Raw genomic sequence first — 20,868 nt, 5'->3', positions numbered from 1 at the left:
ATGTCAAAATGAGGGAATCTCTTAAAATATGTATTTTCCTTCTGCTGATGATATTGGAAAGCACATTAAGCACTTAAAGAAAATTAACTGCAGTAGTCTTGGTGAAAATGAAGCATCACACAGATTTAGAAAAGTTTGTCATAAGCATTTATTTTACATCAACGTCTAGAGGGAATGTTTTCTCTCTTTTTTTTTTTTTTTTTTTTTTTTTTTTTTTTTTTTTTTCAACAGACAAAGGCAAGGAAGTACCTGTTTTTCTGTTTGTTTCTGGTAGAGAAAAAAACATGTAAAATTCAAGAGTCATCGGATATGCAAATTTTAAAAAGTTACATCTTTGTAGCTTTGAGTGGAAATAAGCTATGGAGACGAAACACAAAGCACCCAAATCACTGCAGGAATGAGGACACTTTTCTCAAAGGAGAAATCTCACACTGAAAATCTTTGGCAGTACCAGTAATTTGTCTGATAAAACAAATTGAAACTGTTCCTAAAAATAGATTTGGGCTTGATTCTACAGCCTCCTTCATGATCGATAAGAGGCTGCATCAACTGAAAGGTCTTGATGAGATTTTTTTGTATCAGTTTTGTAGAGATCTGTGAACTTGGACTTCACATAAAGCAGTTTCTGATTCAGTAAAAAAATGAAAGACTTTTTTTTTTTTTTTAACAATACACTCCACTTGAAATCTAGATTTTCTATAGCTGCAGGTTTGGGTTTTTGCTTTTTTTTTTTTTTTTTTTTTTTTTTTTTTTTTTTTCCATGAGCTCTCTGTCTTTGAATATCTGGGGAGTTTCATCTCTCTCATTATGTCTCTCCTAGGCAGCTTGACAAGAAAAATCGAATCACTGTTTAGGAAATGACAAAACAGGTTTACTCGATAAGTTCTGCAGTACAGCTGTGAACATGACACAGGACACTGGAAGGTCAAAGGGCTTGTACTCTGTCATGATTGATCTCGCACCCTCTCACTAGTGTTGTGTTTGCTGGTTCTGTGAAAACACAGGTATTTGCACAGTTGAAATACTAAGAAATAGTCTCAGCTGAAGGAGAGGTGGGAGGAAAGTGATATTTACAGTTCCAAGGAGATTTTGACTTCCCCTTTCCCTAGCAGTACAGTTTTGTTTTCTGCAAGATTTCAGCTGTTGTAACCAGAACTTTGTGCGCTGGATCGCTTGATCCAAACATCAGGCATGTCTGGTTGGCTGTTCGGTAACACCACCGGGCCTTCGCTCCCTAATCCAAATCGATTCTTCCATGAAGAGCTGTTTTGCTGCGATGCTGCTGGAGAGATATCAAAGACTGTCTCCCTCAGGTCCAGCCGCAGGGTATCTCTCTTCCCGTTCAAGTAACCTCTTTCTGTTTGACTGTACGAATCAGACAGCTCTAAGACATCAGGACAAGAACTGGCTGATTCAGCAAGCTTTAGGCCTTGCTCGAAATCGCTAATCGATGTCTCACTGGAGATGTTGAGCATGTCAAAAGAGCTGCCAAGAGAACAAAGGCATCTGTGAATTTTGTAGATGTCAGCAGCAGGAAGATGGCTGTTGTCTGAGGTATAATCCGACTGCTGCTGGGCAGTGTCACTAGAGCACTGTGATTTATTGAGCTGCCCTTCTTCTTTCACACCAGCTGGCTGGATATAGTCCAGCCCAGATCCATCCCAAGCTTTTGGACCGTACTTTTGACACTGACAATCTCTGCAGAGTCTCTCCCTGTGAATTTCTGCTCCTGAGCTGCTGTGCTTGTAAGGAGAGGAAGTTTGCAAGGCAGGACACTGGCACAGGCCAACCTGCTGGTCTCCGAGGGTCTCCTGCAGATTCTGTCTCTCTCTTTCAAGGGAAGGGTGCATTCCTATTCTTGGGCATCTGTTATCTTCAACCTGCGTGTCTTCAGAGAGCACTGATGGCCTGTTGGACAGCTTGCTTGTAGAAGTGCTGTTGTCAAAACTGTCGCTGAGTTTTCTCGACAAAGGCTGGAGCTCATACTGTTCATTTGCGGTGTTGGACTCCTGGACCTTCCGCAATCGGTTTTGCTTCTCATTTCCCCCACAGGCATAGCTTCCATTTGGCCCAGAGTCATCAGAATAGTCTTTCATGTTGTGGGCACAAGGCCAAAGGATCTGCCCGCAGTTCTTCTCTGGGCCAAAGAAGCAGCACAGTGACTGGAAGAAGAAGCTGGCAAACCCACAGCTGATACACTTGATCATCATTATGAATATCCCTAACTTCCGATATGCCAGGACCGTAGCAGGCAGCATAATGACCCCGGCGGAGAAGAGGGCAGAAGCTGCCATCGCTGTGGCACAGCTCATCTGCTTCAGGGAAAAGGCCACTCGGCTCAGGCGGTCCGAATGGGGGCACAGGTGATAGGAGATGCAGTAGTTGACAGTAAAGTCAACAGAGAGACCTACTGCAGCTGAAATGAAGAGAGACTCCACCGCGTTGAGTTGCCACTCCAAGAGGACCAAAAGGCCAACAGTTACCAGCACGGTGCCTGCAATGGCAGTAACAGAGAAAATGCTGAGGAGAACATTCCAAGTAGTGAGCAGCAGCACCACGAAGGAAATGGCTATGGAGAGCCCCATGACCACCATCGTTTCTGTGCTCAGACTGTGCTGGAGGTTGTATAGCTCTAGTTTACTGGTGAACCACCCATTCTGAAGCCCCACGGGGGCAGTTTTCATTTCCTCTGTCACCCAGAGGTTGATTTCCTCGTAGAATTGTTTGGCTTTGCTGTAATTGAAGCTATAGTGATAAATGGTTTGAAACTGCAGTACCAAGGCAGCAAGATTTCCCTCTCCATCAAACCTGAGGCCCAGATCATATGTTTCTGCCCCTTCCCTGCCTTGTTCCAGGAGCATCATTTTGATACAGTGCAGGAACACCTCGCTTCTGTAAGGGAAAGAGAACTGGTTACAGCAAAGGTTGAAGCTGTGGTCTCGCTGGGAGCACTGCCGACTGTCCATCCACCTGATAAACTCCTCCATGAAGCACACAGTAGACTTCTGCTCTGCATCAGGGAAATAGAAAGTTTGGTTCTTCACCTTTTGGCAGAATTCAAGGAGCCACTTCTGGGCATCAGGGCTTTGGATTGTGAAGGTGGCATCAGTCACTAGGGTGCCATTGCTTTTTGGGTTGAAATGATCACCATTATCCACGGGCAGAATGCCCCAGACTATCGTGACAGGCATATGCTGCCCTTCTCCATGCTCTAGCCTCTCAAACATGAACTGGTGGCAGTACTCAGAATCGTACCTCTCAAAGGGGTGGCTCAGCCGAAACACCTGAACAGATGACGTCTCAAGAGTCGGGAGTTTGAGTTTCGGGTTGGAACAGGAAATGTAGGCACCTCCTATTGCTAAGGCAGCAAACCAGCAAATCCAAATGTACCGAAACTTTATCACCCCGCAAGGCAGAAGCTTTTCAAATAGCAGCTTGGAGGTTTCACACAGCGTCTTCTGGAGACCCCTGAGAATGTAATGGAGGGAGAGGGCGACTCTCTTATGGCCAGTGTTTTTCCAGTAGTCTTCTGGCTTGTAAATGCAGGTTGTTGCTATGTAGCGCTCATACAGCACAGCCGAAGAAGGCAGCCAAGTCATCATGAATACCAGGTTCACCAGCACAGAGGTGCCCATGTAGACAGCAAAGCAGCGGATGGCTGTGATATTGCTGATGTAGCTGGCGTAGAAGGCAGCACCCATCGTGAAGCAAGACGCCAGCATGAGATACGCAAAGTGGTGCATGGTTTGACTCACCCACTGAGAAAGCCCAGCGGAGGGGTTCTGGCTCTTGCTGAGGTTCCAGAGGTCGAAGAAGACAAAGGTGTGGTTGGCACAAACGCTGCTGAGAATGATGACCGCTGTCAGGTTTACAAAAGGGAAGTAGGTGAATCTGAAGGCCACCTTGTACAAGAAGTAGGAGATCATCAAAGAACTGACAACAGCGAGCAGGACCATCAGAGTAATAAAGACTGAGCGTAAATAAAAAGAAATGCTTAGAAAAATAGCTAATATTGCCAGAACTGGATACTTGGTATCCAGTAAAAGGTAGTGCTGGAATAGTTTCTGTTTAAGGCCCAGGTCCATTCCAGTGATAGATGTATAGTTATCAAACAGATCCCAGGATTCAAGATTGTCTAAGTAGATCCCCATCATAGATGCCCCTTTCCTTGTAGGCAAAAACAGCAGGCTGTATTTGAGGGATGGCACTTGGTACTCCATTGTCTGGGGACTAAGAAAGTCTCTGTCGACCAAGAAGTGAAGAAGCTGGTAAATAGCATTGAAGCGGGTACATTTTTCTGGGACTTTGGCACACTGAGAGTGTTTCTGTCTCACAGTCTCAGGACCTATGCAAGATGGAGTGAGGATACCTTTGTGGTAGTCTGGAGCACAGGCACGAAGGAGGGCCAGGGTGTGGGAGATGTCCCCTTGGGTTATCTCCAAACAAGAGGACCTGTTGTACAGGACAGCGATGTAGTTTCCCAGAGACCAGCTTGGGCAGCATTCATTGGCTTCGGTACGTTGGCAGAGGTCTCTAAAATGAACATGTGAACGTATCTGAAAAACAGCCGAGGGAGCATCGTGTCAGATCCTCTGCACACTTCGTTTTGCAGCCCTCTGGGGTTCTTTGCTTCTTGCAGTAATCGTCCCCTCCCCTCCTGGCATACAAGCCATGGCTTGCCATCCTCCCAGTGACAAACTGCCCATGCTAAAGCTATTGGTAAAAATGCTCAAAAATGAAACCCTGTTCACTATTTATATTTTATAACCTCTGATTTGAAAATGTGGATCCTTCTGCACTCAGTTAATGACAGCAGTGACTTTCATTTCACTGTTTGCAAGGCTAGAACAGAGAGGGGAGAGACCTTTTACTATTTTATTTTATTTTATTTTATTTTATTTTATTTTATTTTATTTTATTTTATTTTATTTTATTTTATTTTATTTTATTTTATTTTATTTTATTTTATTTTATTTTTTATTTTATGCCTTATATTATTACTAGACTTGCCAGTACCATCACTGGCTGTTACTGGCCTGACAGCTGCTGCAGGCACAGCACAGCAGCGAGGGTGGTGTTGGCAGTATCACTGGCAGCTCAGGCTCAGAGTGCAATATTCAGTGAGGTGGGTGGGTTTGGGAGCCTGCACTCACCTATGTGCTGAGGGGTGACTTAAAACCTGACTTGGCTGAGGTTCCCTGAGCTGCACACCTGGCAGGGTGCAGTGTGAACATGCTGCCTCCTGCCAGCGGGACGTCAGGCTCTTGCAGCAGAGGTTTCTTGGGTCTGATCACTTAGAGTTATTACAGATCCTACAGCAAACACAGCTAATCCAATTAAACCTCCCACTTGCAAAGCTTGCTGTGGCAGTCTCCACGACAATAGCTCCATTTTAGTAATTAGGTTCTGCTGCTCGAAATTCACAGCAGCTTCTGATGGGCATCACTGGCTTCTGGACCAAGTTCTTGTTCAAGGTCTGATTATTCTTGTTCAGTGGCAGCTGCTACATCACTACAGACCAGCTGATAGGTAAAATCATTCTTGTTTTGCTAAGTCAGTAAAATGGTTTGAAGTCCTCTTGGCTGAAGCCTGTTCTGTAGCTTACGTTATTTTTGTCTGGTATTTCCTTTCAGCTAGATATTGAAGATGGGGAAGTCAGGAAAGAGACAGCATGTATGTATGTTCTGTGTGACATTACTAACCTTGTCTTGTTCGATTTGACACATGGACTGGATAGCTTGCAAGTTCCATAAGCTCCCAGCAGTCGTGGACATAAATACCAGCTGGGAATAGCTCTTTTCTGAAAGAAAAAAAAAAAAAAAAGGAAGGAAAAAAATAGAAAGTATTAGGTAATGATGATGAATTAGCCCAGCTGGCTGGAGTAGACTCTGTGTGCATAAAATAAATAAATAAATAAATATCTTGCTGTCTGTAAGACTTCTATGGAGGGCTCCCTGGAGGGAACCAGGTCACAAACAGCTTGTAGTGAGTGGTAGCATCTGCCCTGTGCCGTCCGACCTCTGCTCTCCACCCATCTGGCAGCAGCAGGAGAGCAGGGAGAGGGCATTTGCAAAATCCGCTCTCCGTGCTGTCAGCGTGCTTCCAGTGAGTGTTGCCACCTGGTTCTGCAACCCCTGTTGCAAAGTGAGGAGCTTAAGTTCAGCCAAAAACTCTCAAGGATCTGAGGGTTTGGTGTTTGCCTGGTTTCAGAGGTGGAGTAGAGGCAGGGGAGGGAGTCAGAATACCTTCATGCTCTTTCCTCTACTTTTTAGCATCCATTTGGGGACAAATTTTGTGCGTCTTGGTGTTTTCTCTCTCTCTCTCTCTCTTTTTTTTTTTTTTTTTTTTTTTTTTTTTTTTTACTGTCACATGTTTTTCAAGAAGGAACAGGGATGGACTGGAAACAGAGAGGGAGGGAGGAATATGCATTTTTTCATAGTAATCACTTTTGGTACACGTAAATGGTGAAAACTTTAATCTTTTTATTTGCACCCTTAAAGTGTATTTCTAAAGGGTAAAAAGAAATATGGCAAAAAATAAGACAGAGAAACAACTCCAGAATTTCAGAACAAACCTTTTCTAACCATTTGATTATGAAGGGTTGAGGGGTTGAAACATCACTATCCCAGAGGTGGCTTAGCCTTCGCAGAGTGGTATTGTATGCACTGCTTTCTCAGAGTGCTTTCACAACATTTCCCAGTGTCCTAAACTATTTTGACAGTTCTGAGCTCTGAGTGCCTGTCACTTACTACTCCATCAAGACTTCACTCACCTGGGGGACCGCAAAAGAAACCATCTGCTCCGTAGATTTGTTCCACCATTCTCCGTGTCCTGGCTTCTTGTCCTCCCTGATCAGCCTTTTGTCCTCTGCTAATGCCAATGTCATCATAGCTAGCAAGAGAAGAGATTTTTTTTATAAGTAGAGAGATCTGGCAATGAGCTACATTGACTGGCAAGGCTCTGGTGCCACACACCACGCTGCTGCAGCAATAAAAGCCACTGTAGTCTTAAAAGACAGCATTGCTTTGATGAGAGCTTTTTGATATTGCACACACTGTGCCCTCTGTAGAAATCTGTGTGAGGCTACATGAGAACTTGCATCCCCTTGTGCAGGCATGCTGAGTCCCACTGTGTTCTCTTAAAGGTAAACAGTGGAAGTGAATGCTTGGAGAGTTTAGAGCCTAACTCCTGGATCCCAGAGTGGGGAGTCCAGGTGCATTGAAGGGAAAGAGACTTTAAACTTCCCAGTGTGCCTTGGTTGCTTTTGAGTATAGGATATAGGATGCAATGCACATAAATATCTTGGAACAGTGAGTCATTAACTTTATAGCAAACATTTTCCTCTAAGCCCCCAAACCAAACTCAAATACCTTTTCTTCTCGGTATACGGTGAAAGAGAGAAGGTCTTCTTGTAGCCCGTATGGCTCTCTACATTCCTCCACACGACGAGCTTTCTGCCAATGTCTGTATCCCGGGGCTCAAAACCCTGCAGCCAAGAAAAAGCGTTTTGTCATCAGCTTGCTTTTTAGTTCAGCTTAGTTTTCCTTAATGCTTCTCCTAGACACAGAAACTGTACGAGTTTATTACTGCATCTTGGTGAGATACAGAAATCAAATTTTCCCTGGAAATACGACATCCCTTACATACCAGAAGCTGGTTAGGACGTTCCACCAGAGCAGCATGCTGGCCCTCAGGGAAGGAAACTTAACACTGAATACCAACAGAAATGCTTCGACAGTGAGAGCTATTAAGCAGTGAAATAGTGAGACAGCAACAAATGAAAGCCTTTCACTAATGTCCTTTAAAGATACAACAGGCCAAGTGGTGGCACGTGCACTGGACACAGTTGTGGCTGGACAAGAGTGGGTGAAGTCCCTGTTTCTCTTTTGGTGACTGTGGTATCAAGAAACAGCAAGTATTGTGCATTACTCTCAAACATTATGTCCGTCTGGAAGGAATCTTGCTTTGGTTGCACATCGTGAGTGGACAGCAGACCACTGATAAGCACTGCTAGTTTTTTCTAGTGGCTTTAGTGTCCTCCTTGATTTGCTGTCCTGCCTCTATCTGCAGAGAAGGAAGGAAGCACAGACTTGTTTTATATGGCAGAAAGACTGTGTCACTGGCTGGCCTGTGGACATTCCTTACGTTCATTTCGTCTGAAAGAACTTACCATTAGGGGTTCAGAAAAATCAGGCAAATTTCCAACAAGCAGGCCAGCTAAAGTGCAAACTACAACCATCACTGAACACAGCACCAGGACGGCTATGGGCCACTCCGCAATCATCTGAGAGTAACTGGAATGAACAGAAGAAAAAATGCAGCTGTTAAGGCACTTCTGCTTCGAGCATGAAACCTGCTGTTGAACCAACACAGTGTTAGGGAAAGGAAGTAAAACAGTTAGGGCTTTCTGGTTTGAGCATTTATTTATTGAAGAGCTGCGAGGCTCTAGTACAGCTATTAATGAACATATTATACCTCCAACTGGATGTTTGCAGGCAATTCTAATTAACTTGGGTAATTACATTTTGCCTCCCTGCATTTTCCTGCTTTTTCAATCAGAAACAATAAAACCCACTCTTCCGTCCTAAGGCAAAATGAAGCTTTAAATGTTTAACTGGAAACATTACATTTAGAAACAGCTTTCTATTTTTTTTGTTTGTCTTTTTTTGTTTGTTTGTGTTTTTTTTTTTTTTTTAAATTATTTTTATTTATTTATTTATTTTTCTTCCCCATTGTACAATCTAAGCTAGTAGCTGCTTTACCATTTGGCCTGCAGATCTTCAGCCTGTGGACCCTGAGAAGTCATAGGATATTCTGAAGGCTCTTCTAAAGATAACTATCTTAAGCAAGTCTGTTGCCATTGCTCTACATTCACTCACTGTATGGGGGCCTGCCTTACTGCTGGGAATTATGTAGGCATCTGTGAAGTCAGAAAGGGATGGAAACCACCGATCTGATGTGCAACTGCTGTTAGGATTGTCAGCAGCAACCACGGAGTGGACAAGTGGCTTCTGGATCTGCAGGATGAGTGAATCTGTTAAAAGGTTGGAATGGGTTTGGCAGGTTACTAAGTTTTAAAGAAGTATTTGCATATATTTCTGAAATATAAGAAATCCTATGTTCACAAATAGTTGATAAATATTTGGGCTTCATGGGGAAGTGAAATATTTATGCAACTTTGAGCAGCTGTGCCAGTGTTTAGAAGCCTTGAGGTTCCTTCTTGCCTGGTCTTTTGTTTCTCTTTCCTCCAACTTCACTGAGTCAAATAATGCAGCTTTCTCCTCCTAATTATAAATCATCTTAAACCCTTCAAACAGCTTTTTGCATGACTTCAGGTCAGGTCTAGTTTGGTTTTGTTTTCAATTTAAGGCTCCCTTATCAAATTTGTTTTCATAGATGAAGTCTACACTATGAAAATGGACCAAAATTGCCCTTTCCACATTAGATTACATAATATCTGGAGGCTGTTTTGGGTTAATTCCATGACCAATTACCAAATAAAAATAAAAATAAACTGCAGTATCTGATGCCGTACCCAAACCTTCCAGAGAAAAACAGTATACAAAATCAGCTTTTAAACAGAAGTCAAAAGCAATCAAAGTATTTTAATTTTGAGAAACATAATAAAAATCTTCTGTATTTCAAAAAGGGTCAACTCATTCAATTTTTTAAAGATGTAAAAAGAGTTCCAGGCATGTTTTCATGTTTACTCGGTTTAGGCATTCCAGCTGAAGCCGTAGTTTAGCAATGTTACATTCCATGACAGTACTGTACGCCCACATGCAAAATCCACATTCTTTACGAGGAAGGAATTTCTGTTGCCTATTTTCATGCCCTAAACGAGAATTTCCTAATACTGTAAAGAAACTCAGTAAAGATAAAAACTGCTATAAAGCAAATACAATGGAAAACGTTCCTTTTGCTTTTAATTCTGAACATTAGGGGATCTTTATCCTTTAATAATCTAATTTGCAATGTTTATGTAATTTATTTTGTATTAAAGGTGATCTTCATGCTGATAGGATCTCTTTATATGTTCACTTAACTTGAAAGCAGAAAACTGGAGATAAAAGAATTGTGGTACTTAGCTTTTCTATTAAAATGCTATTTTCCCAAGCATGGCTAGGTTAGCCATACTTCTTCTCACTGTCAGGGAGCATCCTGTACTTTTGCACATGTATTGTCTCTTCCTAAACCTAACCTCCTTGGAATATTTTACATCTCTTAACTTAATTGCACATTTTCTGGTATCTAACTACACGAAAAACTAGGAATCGTTGCACATAGTCTGGGTACAAAGGTCTCTTCCACTGTAGGCTGTGAGAAAACGCAGAACTCCACTGTTACTGCTATTGCTGCCCTCCTGATTCACCATCTGGTAGGCCAAGCTGGATTAATCCAATAAATGTGACTATATATATATATAAAGCTGTCGTATGGACCAGAGCCAGGCACCTGCCCCGAGAACGGCTATCAAGACTGCATTGCTATTCATTAGCGCAGGTTAAATTGATCTTGCGAGCAAATTGGGATTTTTCCAAGCGGATGGGAAGCGCGGGGCAGGGAGCGCTGACCTTGCCTCTGAAGATGGGCCTGCCGGGGACGTCACCAGCAATAATGCTCCGCATTTCCTAACAGCAGGGTAGGAGAGCAGTGATAATAGGGCAGAAAGACAGCAAGCTTTTGATATTAAACATACCTTTTTGGCATCCTGAAGGCTTTGTCATGTCTGCAGATGGAAAAGAAAAAAATAGAAGACATCATGATAATTTATTATTTTCCTACAAAGCGTGGTCCCGGGCTGCTAATGAGCAAGTTAACCCATTCAGGGACTGCAAAGCACCAAGCTGAGCTGCTGCTACAAGAGTTGCTTGGCACAACGTGGATTAGTCTAATGAATAGCAGAGCCTATTCCTCTCCCACTGGCATTTTAACTAAGTGTGATGGGAAGACAGGTATTAACTGCTCTTTTTTGCTCCTCTAAAAAACACCATAGAATATAATGGACATACACTGTAATCCCATAGAAATTGCCCCGTAACACCTATCCATGAAAATCTGTCTGTTTAAAATGCTTTCCTACTGAATTTTTAAATTGCTTCTTGACAAGAGCATAACTCTTTACAAAATTTCATGAGCTGGGCTAACAATGCCTACAGTTTTTATTCTCTGTTCAACTCAGCAAGGATTTTCCAGAAAGGCAAATCCCTTTTGTTTCCTGAGCCATTTCAAAGACGTTTGTCCAATCTAGAGGAGTAGACTTCCAGTTGAGCTGCAAAAAAAACATTTTACTAGTGTTTCCCTCACAGGGGAGCTTTTGTAATTCCTCTCGTAGAGCTTTGAGGAACAAAATAGAGAAGCCTTCTCCAGAGGACCAAGGTTACATTTATTAATGTGGGGCTGGTGCCAGCTGGTGCCCCTGCGGCAGCTCATCCCTCCTGGCATGTCATCACGAGTGGAAAGAACAAAAAAGTGACAAAGCAGAGCTCCCCACGGAAGAGTCACTCCTTGTGGCACATGTAATAAATCACATCATGATTTCCTCATCGCTCTCCATAGGTTTGAGAGAGAGGGCAGCAAAGAAAAATCCTCACTAGATTATTAAAGAGAGGTCTCCTTTTGGCAGCACGCTGCCCATTCTGTGCTAATTCTCTCACAATAGCTTCTCGAGCAGATTTGCTCGGATTAAAACCCCCTTTCTACCATCATTACAATATCACTTTTCTGTCCGCTAGCTCTGCACATTCTGCCAGGGATTTGCAATCCAGCTGCATTTCCTGCTTAACTAACCTGTTACGGAGAACGCAGCTGACAGTTTGGTTGATGCAGTGTTGATGCAAATGCAAACACAAGCAAATTAAAGCCTCTCTTAATGGTTACAGAATGAGACCATAAAGGGCTTTTGTGCGTAACCCCACAGGGCTGTATGAAGGCAAGGAATGCTGCACCATCCCCTAGCAGACATTGCATGGTGCCTGCTGCTGTGGTAGCCAAGGGATCGTGGTCTGTGCCAACAGTGGGCTCCAAAAGGCACATTCAGTGAGGCAGGATGATGCTGGATGGGGCAGAGGACGTCCTTCAGGCTATTGAGGACGCCTGTGCTGTATGTGTTGTTACAGCACCGCCAGCCAACATCCACCAAGCAAGCAATTCGAATCTCTGTGCTCTGCACACAAATGGATCTTACCTGATTCTGTCAGGGACAGCACAGAATTTATATCCTTGTTGCTGTCCAGCCTGGAAAACCAAATCGTGCTCCCCAGCTTTGTATTTCTCACCGCTCTGCGGTAGCCAGTGCTTATTGCCCTCTGCTGCCTCTCCCCTCCAGCACTGGCAGCAGCTCCAGTGGGAGCAGAAAAATAAATTAATTGTGCTTTTATCACTCAGAAACTCCACCAAGATAAAGGACTAGCCAGCTGGGTATCTTGCAATGCAAAAGGAGAAAAGAGGAGGACCACAGAATTGGCTGTGATCACAGCTGGATGATCTACGAGTAGCTGGGTGACCTTGGCTTTATCCAGCGAGTCACCTTGAGAAGCGAATCCTGTAGGAACAGCATCTCTGTTCGCCCTCCACAGAGGCATTGAGAGCAAACTCCATCCCTCACGGCTTTTGGGGGCAGCTGCTGCCTCAAACTGGGGAGCAAACCCACGTTTCACAAGTTCCCCACTCAGACCCACCTCATCCCCTCCCGCCACCCACCACGAAGGATGTGATGAAAGCCTCTCACCTGACTGTCACAACGTGATGCTGCACCGGCCGAGAGGGTCGCTGCCCGGGGGACCACTGTTTCCAGGGGGTTTCTGAGACCTGGCGGTGGGGAGCTGGCGTGGGGTCGCCGCTGGAAAGGTGGGAACACAGCACGGACCTCTCGCCATGCCCGGGGAGCTGGGGCAGCCCGTAGCTGCCTCGGGGCTCCTGCTGGTTGCAGGGGTAATACAGGTGATGCTGCTGCGAGTCCTGGGAGCTCGACGGTACCTGCCCGTTGGACTGGGTGGGCACTGGCCCCAGCGTGCGGCTGGAGGAGGGCAGGTGATCGCCCCCCAGCCTGGGGGATGCAGGAACGGGGCAGTGATGGACCGGGCAGATTCTCTCCCAAGAGGTGCCGCTGTAGCTGGGCTCGGTGTTGGCGATCTCTGGCATGGCGAGGCAGGTCTGGCAAGGTCCTGCATTGCGTTTTTCTCTGCGAGAGGAAATAAAGGGAGGGTGAAACCCTTCTCTGTCACAGCACCATATTGACGGAAAAGCTAAACAGGGGAATCTTGCCTCCCGCTTAATGCAAGACTTAAAACCTCCCCCTCTCTTTGCTGTATCGGGAGCCAGGGCCGAGCCAGACCATGCTTTTTACAAGAACATCCATGACTCATTTAAGGACTCCAGCTGATGGTGAAGCCATCACTTCTTTGTGCATGTTGCTCCAAAATTGTGAAAAATCGTGTAATGCTTCCTTGAACAGTGTTCAACTCCTCTACTGGCTGTGGTTTTAGAAGCCAAGTATGGCTGCAATGTGCAAGCAGAATTAAATTTTGCTTACGGCATTTTACTTGGATGGACCTCGTTGTTCCCTCTTATTTCTCCAAGGTATTTCAGCGTGGAAGGGACAAGACAAACTGGCTGCTGATAATGGCACAGTCCTATCCTGGGAGCACAGAGTAATTAGAGAGACCTGAGGGACCAGTCACTCTGTGTGACACCAAGAAAACCCTTCACACAGAGCAGAATGAGGCCGCACTGATCCCAAAATGCCTCTCAAATTGCCATCTCAGGGTGTCAGGGAGCTTGAGCAGCACTGTGCTGTCTGGAGCTCAAAGCAAGCACAATGTGGAAACACCAGTAGTCTCTGGAGCTTGATCAGAGCACGTGCCGTGGTGTCTACAGCTGACTTATGTGCCTGCTCTTGTGTCTGGCATCGAGAATTAAGTGTGATGGATGATATGGGCCAGCTAGAATCACAAAGTGTCTTAAGGCGTCACAGAATTTTGAGTGCTGGAGTGAGACAAGAATGAGATGAACTTTAGCCTGAGGCACCTGATGGGATGTGGGGAAAAAAAAGTGAAGGCAAAATATGTTTGAGAAAGGAGTATTTCTGAAACTTTGCAGAGTTCATCTCATTTCCCTTTCAGACAGCCACAAAAAGACAGAATTCTAGCAATTACAGGTCTCTGGAACTGCACCCAAATTTAACTAGCACAGTAATATCAATGACAAAAGGGATTTGGAGATTGCTGTTAGCTCAGTATTGCTTGAAAATTGGTATTTTTTTCCAGAAGGGAGGACATACTGGCCTTGGCAAAGCATGCTATGTACTTTCCAGCATCAGTTGAGCTTATCAACACCGAGAAACTATATTTCATGATTATACAAAACGGGCTCATTTCACTAAAATCATTACAACAGAGTAATGTTTGCAGTAGCTGCTATTCCTGGGCTGGTGCAGAGACTCATGGTGCAGGCATCGTGCTCAGCATTACTTGCACTCAGTCCCAGTCCTGGGGCTAATAACAAAGAGACCCTGACTGGTTGGACACCCTCCAGGGTCAGTTTTTATGCCAGAAGACAACTGCAGACGGGAACGGCATGGTCAAGGATGCTCATTGCAATGACAGCAACTTTGGAAGCAAGAACTGATGTTCACATGCAGATTTGGGGTCATGAAATTCATTTGCTGGATATTTTTTGGCCAACAAAGGGGAGGAGAAATGAAAAAATGATATCAAAGTAGTCAGCACATGCCCACGGCTGTGAGCGAGCTTCTCTGCATCCTTGGGAGATGATGTACACCCAACGGCAGCAGCCAGACAGGGTCCGTGAGACCCTCACCATTTCTTATGACAGTAGATGTACAAATCAATGGAAACGAGTCAAAGTTTGCCCTGAAGCAGGTGCCAGGAAACCCGCAGCCAGATGCGTGCACACCTTGCTGAGATCAGCTCGACGGGTCCTTCCCGGCACTGCCAGCACTCGGCTGCCTCCACTCCAAACTACAAAGGACTGATGAGATTTCAGCCAGCTCGCTGCAGCGCGAGGGAGTGCTGTGTGCCAGAGCATGAGCTCCTGAGCAGATTGTGACAGTGACACCCCATCCACCCGCAGAGTTTGTCAAAAGACAGAATACAAAATCCCATCGCACGAATCCTTGCGGCCCTGTCACAGATGGATTAGCAGCAGGATTGCCCAGACTTTCGGAGACCCTTGAGTTGGGTTACAGCTCTGTGTGGAGGCATTTTCCAACAGAAGGCTGCAGATTTGTCACTGGTGTGTGTGAATGCAATAGAGGAGAGTATAAATCAAACGGCAGCAGTTCAGGAGGTGTAATCTGAGGCCTCGTCTGGGCTTGCTACAGACCCTTCAGAGTCATCCCTGATGCAGATCAGGTCCAACACAAGCAGATGAAGGAAAGCTTACGGTCTGTGGTCACCCATCTAAAATGGCATATTTAGTCACTGCCTATCTACACTAATTCACTTCCCAGATTTCCAGCGGCTGGAGTGCAGGGTGATTTTGCCTTGTAGCTTTGTACTAGCAGTGATGGGACAGGGGATTTTCATCAGAAAGCTGGGATTGTGGTCGTGTTAAGCTTTGGCAAGGTCTAGACCTTCTCCCACTCCCTTTTTGATGTCTCCCAGTTATTACTTTCCCTCTACCTTGAGCCTATCATTTTCCCTAATTTAGGTGCACTTTAAATAAGCAATGTTTTCCTAAAATGCATAATTAATTCACAGAGACTGCCGCACTAATGATTTGCACTTTTTGTATTCCCACACCAGCAAAATATATATATAATTTCAAAGTAAAAAGAAAAATATTTTCCATTTAAACTGCTGGATTTGCATAGGGACCGGAGGCTTTGCATAACTGAATTCGTCTGATGACTGCACCACCACGTCTGCCCGCCTCATCTGTAATGCTGGACAGAAGGGAAAGGCTTTCACAAAAAAAAAAAAAACAAAAACCACTTTGAAGATGCTCAGGGAAATGCAGGAAACATGCAAAGAAAAATTCTTCCTCTGAAACCCCTCAGCTACAGAACCTCCTGGTGGGCTGCAGATTGCGTCCAGGTTTTTTTGCACATACATCAATGTTCCCAAGGCTAATATTTCACACGCAAGCCCATTCCCCTTGTTTACCAGCTCTGCTGTGGATTTCGGTCTGGTTCCATCCTTCCCCCACATTTTGTCTCAGCTCCATCCCCTGGCTGCTCAGTGGCTTCATATTTTAGAATAACTTCAGCTAGTTCAAATCATTCACTCACGACTCTTCTTCATTATCTCCTTTTCAGGCTAAACAATTACAGCTCTGTCAATCACCCCCTGGATCCAAGTTGCGTTATGCTCATCTCTCTCCAATGCCGTGACAATGTGACCTTGGTTATCCAAAATCTCCAGGGAAACCTGGAGCTCACAAATAATGATAGCTTTGGGTAATTACTGGTGGCAGTTCTGCACATTTTGGGTTTTCGGTTGTTACGCTCCCAATTAGCTGGGATGCTGGTGGGCTTAGCATTTGATCTGCTGAAGGCTGCACCGGAGATGTGGTCCGTGTTCGCCTGCCTGCAAACAGGTCACTAGCACTTTTCTGGGCCCATGGGACCCTGAACTGTGCTTGAAAAATGGTTGTGGGGGAGTTTCTGATGGCTGTTTACTGTCAGGCAGAAGAGGTGGGCAGAGCACTGCGCTGTGCTCTGTGCCACGCTGACACTAACAAAAACCAACACCACAATTTTTTTGAATGTTCATTCCCATCCTGGGCCGTGTCAGATATTTGACATCTTTGGGATTGTGTGGGCAGAAATGGTCTCTCAGCCGCAGAAAAGCCTACCGGAGCAGCCTGACAGCCTCCTTTTTCTTCTTCAAGCTCAGCTGGATGCAGCCGAAGTGATGCAGAGAGAAGAAAGAGGAGGTGTAGGGCAAGTGCCAGACTGGAGCTAACTGCTCCTGTTACCCACAGCAGTCAGTTGTGTTTCTCGTGCTGCTTTCCCCTTGAGATGTCTAGACAGTATAATAATCCAATTTATGAAACTGCCCGAGTCAATTTGAGTGCAGCGGCGCTTCTCTGAGACAAGTGCCAGGGCACAGGCAGCCCACCCGATGTGGGGGAGCCAGAGAAAGGAGTAAAGCCTCTTCCCATGGTAAAGCAGTCAAGATAAGGTCAAGGTTAGGAAAGAGACAGCTTGCTGCCACTCCACCTCCGCTGGGGTGCGGAGCAGTGACAGGCATCGCAGAGGCTGAAATCAATGAGTCGATCCCTCCGAGCCATGCAGCAGGAGGGAGCGTGGGTCTCCGAGAGGGGAGAAACGGGCCTCAAATGCCCAGCATTTGAAGGAGAGGCTTCTTTATTGGCCTGTTAAAAAAAAAAAAAATCATCCCCCAGATCAATTGTATAAGCTTTTTTTTTTTTTTTTTTTTTTTAATAGAAAGGTTATTTATCTCAACCTTTGCATACTGAGGAGGGGATCAAGAAAGAAGCTTTCTGCATAGGAATGATGGGCATCACCTACCAAGTGATGGAGCTGATGCCAGAGTCAAATGGCAGCGTCTCCCTTCAATGGGAGAATCTCGAGGGGGAACAAAACCAAGCGAGAGTAAGGGCGGGAGCCTGTGCCTTGACTACAACCAGATCCTATTTCCACAGGAACCTTCGCTCAGTCAGATATTAAGCACTGCAAAATTTCATTCACAAGAAAAGCTAGTGTTATTTGCTTTCCCCTTTTTTTTTTTTTTTTTTTCTTCTAGCAAAGTTTTCCTTGCACATCAGCTGCATGAGTTTTCCCAAATGAATAAAAGGAGAAATTCTTTCTGAATTAAAACCACATGCTAGAGGTCAGCTTCCACTGAGACGAATGGCTTTTTCTCTGGGAGTTGTAAATGACTTTTTAAGAATGGGATTTTATACTAGAATTTAAACTGAGGTTTTCTCATTCAACATACCCCCAGCAATACAGCAGTGGAGCTCTAAAGAAGGGGAAAAAAAAAATACAGCTTGTGTTTGCTTGTGTTTTTTAAGGTGATGAGAGTGCCCCTTTCCAGAGATTAGGGAAGGGTTTGTTGTGTTTCACTCTCACCTATTATGTAGATCCAGTGCCGAGCTGACAGGGAGAGATGGGCACCTCTCAAGCAATTTATCTCCTCCTTAGGCAGAGTCAAATTCTTGTGCACAGGAGAATTTCTATGTAGTTGCTCCTTGTTTTGCTTTTTCACTCTAGCAGCAGAACAGTGCGTATCCTTGAGAAGACCTACAATCTTTTTTTCTTTTTTTTTTTAATGAGACTCCTGAGTACGTTAAACCTTCATGAAAAATTAATGAGACTGCAAAACTCCACTTCCCACGTAGTCTGCCAAGAAAAGTTTAGTTTTATAATTCCTCCCATTGACTCGCCCGAGCAGCCTTACCTTTATTTACCTCAGGCTGCCCGTGCTGCTGTGGGTACGGGTATGTGCAATGGGATGCAAGCAGACACAAAGGGCTCGGCTATCCCCACCCACGCTTAGGCACCAGGGAAGGTCTGGATGCAGTTTGCCGTATGCACACCGGTGGTGGAAAATGTGCAGGTAAAATTGTGTTTGCTAACTAACCCCCGTTTGGAAGAAAACAAAAGAAAACAATACCTTGCTCTCCCGGTCCTAAAAAGCTCGGAAAGAAGGGGTTGTTTTCAAACACGGGGAGTTTTCTGGTGGTAAATTCAGCAGAGCATTGGCTAGGGCCGCAGGACAGGCACCGCTGAGCTAACCACTTGGTGGCTAGCAAAGAGCTGTGCATAAAGAAGCATTTACATATGTGCTTGCTTAGGAGTCCGAGAGCGATGCTTGCACTTCATTGCCATAAATTCTAGTTCTCGAGTATGCAGCATGAGTGAAATTAAAACCACGCCGGTTTCAGATGGCAGAACTCCTATTGTAACTTAACCCTCCCAGCCTGCAGCACTCCTTGCAAAGGACCCAGTTGAATGAGCAAGGATTACTCAGGCAAGCAAAGCTAACGGGGATTCTGGCAGCTCAGCCCCCATCCCATGCCCTGAACCGAAAGCAGGGCTGGATTGCATATGTAGTCACTCAGAGAGCTCCGAGACCCAAAACCACACAGCCTCGGGAGATGCTGAGATGAAGACAGAACTGAACCTCAGCTTTCAGAACAGATTTGGGGTTTGTTCGCCTCGGGGTGTGCCCTGGTCAAACAAACCGTGGATGTGAACAGCTCGGGTCTAACAAATTGCAACGTGCTTGAAAATTTGGGGCGGCTCCGTGCCCATGACGCTTGTTGACATTTCCAGAACATGAACACGACTGCGGCCGGTGTCAGGCACCAGGTAAGGGCGCACGGGTGGCACAAGGTGTGTGTGTGGGGGGAGCATGAGAGAAAGCTGCAGGGTTTTACAGACAAAACCTTTGGAGTGCAAACCCAGTGAGGGGAGGACTGAGCACCACCAGCGCCAAAAATCCTCCGGGGAGGCCACCCCACCACCTCCCCACCGCCGCCTTGGGCTGCCCAAAACCGCAGAGGTTGGGTTGCGGGACCAACCCAGCCCCTCCCCACCACCCACCGCCCCAAGCCCCAGCCCCTACCTGGACCCCTGGGGCCGCGGCTCCCCCCGGCGCGGCTCGGCCGAGGCCGGCGCGGCCTCCATGGCCCGCGGGAGGCAGCGGCGGAGGCTGGCGGCGGGCGCTGTCCGCGGTGCTGAGCGCTGCCGGCGCCGCCGAGGCTGCGGAGGAGGAGGAGGAGGAAGAGGAGGAGGAGGAGGAGGCTGCGAAGGCTCGGCGCAGCGCTTGCGCGGCCGCGGAGGCGGTGCCGGTGCCGCTGCTGGCGGCCAATGGCCGCGGGACCTCGCAGGCTGCGCCCTGGGGAGGCTGCGAGGTGGAGAGCCGGGGGGAGGCTGGAGGGGAGGCTGGGTGCTGTGCTGAGCGGGTGGGGGTCCCCCAAGCGAGAGCGCTGAGGTTGGACACAACCAGGCTCGCCTTGGCAGCCTCACCCCCAGCCTCAAGGGGCGGTGTGGGTGGTGCACCCTTGGGTGCTGGGTCCCTCGTCCCACCGGAGTTGTGCAGCTTTGGCACAAGATGGGAGAGCGCCCACAAGCGCTCCTGGACTTCGTGCGGCAGGTGCAAGGCAGCATTTCAAAGTGTTTGGGCTCACCCTGTGGTTGCAGCAGTGTTAAATAAATAAACAAGGTGTTGATGTTGTTTTGACACGACGTGGAGGACACAAGACCCGCCGGCATTGCTTGTCAGCACTGCGGTAGCCATGCATCGCCCTGCGCCATGGGCAGATCTTCCTGAGAGCTCACAGAGCATCAGGGTGGCTGCTCCTTCTGCAGCCTCCCTCATTGCAAGGGCTATGGTGTTATTTGTGGCTCGCTTTCCCATAGCCATGCATGTGGCCAGGGGGGTGGCAGTGACCTCCCCTGTGACCCTACATGGGGCCATGATGATGACTGTGACCTTCTCCTTTCTCATGGCCATGCCCTCACGGGGGCGGTGACCTTCTTTCTCATGAGGATGGCATCCTTTTTGCTTCACGTGCTACAAAAAAAGCCAAAGCAAAAAGGGAGAGTATTAGACCGGAGGGTATCCTATAATTCCCACTAATCCTCTAGCTGCTTGGAATAAGCCCTTCCTGCCTTAATGACTTAAATGCCTGAGACAGTTTACCGAACAAAAAGCTTTTCCTAATGCCTGTGCGCTGACTCTCCTACCTGTAGGCTCACGCCTCTCTGAACCCAGCAGGAGGGAGTTTCCACGGGCAGACTTCAGGCTGGGGTGTGACAATCCCTGCTGGGCTGGGCTGCGGGGTGCTGCCCACGGCGAGGGGAGCAGCCTGCTCTGCTCGGCCTGAGCCACAGAAATGCTGCTTGCCCGGTAGGATCGGAGCCGCCGAGCA

At 46.5% G+C, this 20,868-nt stretch overlaps 1 protein-coding gene across 1 annotated transcript; it reads right to left on the bottom strand.

Annotated features, from left to right (window-relative positions):
• Positions 1-715: 715 nt before the first annotated feature.
• On the bottom strand, positions 716-19,732 carry DISP2 (dispatched RND transporter family member 2). Its single transcript, XM_068683653.1, has 8 exons — positions 19,560-19,732; positions 12,731-13,183; positions 10,700-10,729; positions 8,171-8,294; positions 7,371-7,486; positions 6,773-6,891; positions 5,703-5,800; positions 716-4,556 (listed from the first exon to the last, which is right to left on the bottom strand). Exons 1-8 carry the CDS (start codon positions 19,619-19,621, stop codon positions 1,137-1,139), a joined length of 4,422 nt encoding a protein of 1,473 aa, XP_068539754.1. The 5' UTR covers positions 19,622-19,732; the 3' UTR covers positions 716-1,136.
• Positions 19,733-20,868: the final 1,136 nt, after the last annotated feature.

The sequence above is a fragment of the Anas acuta genome, chromosome 5 (assembly GCF_963932015.1).
Source record: "Anas acuta chromosome 5, bAnaAcu1.1, whole genome shotgun sequence".
Taxonomy (NCBI): domain Eukaryota; kingdom Metazoa; phylum Chordata; class Aves; order Anseriformes; family Anatidae; genus Anas; species Anas acuta.
The sequence above is the reverse complement of the archived record's forward strand: the minus strand, read 5'-3'. Positions and strand labels throughout refer to the sequence as shown.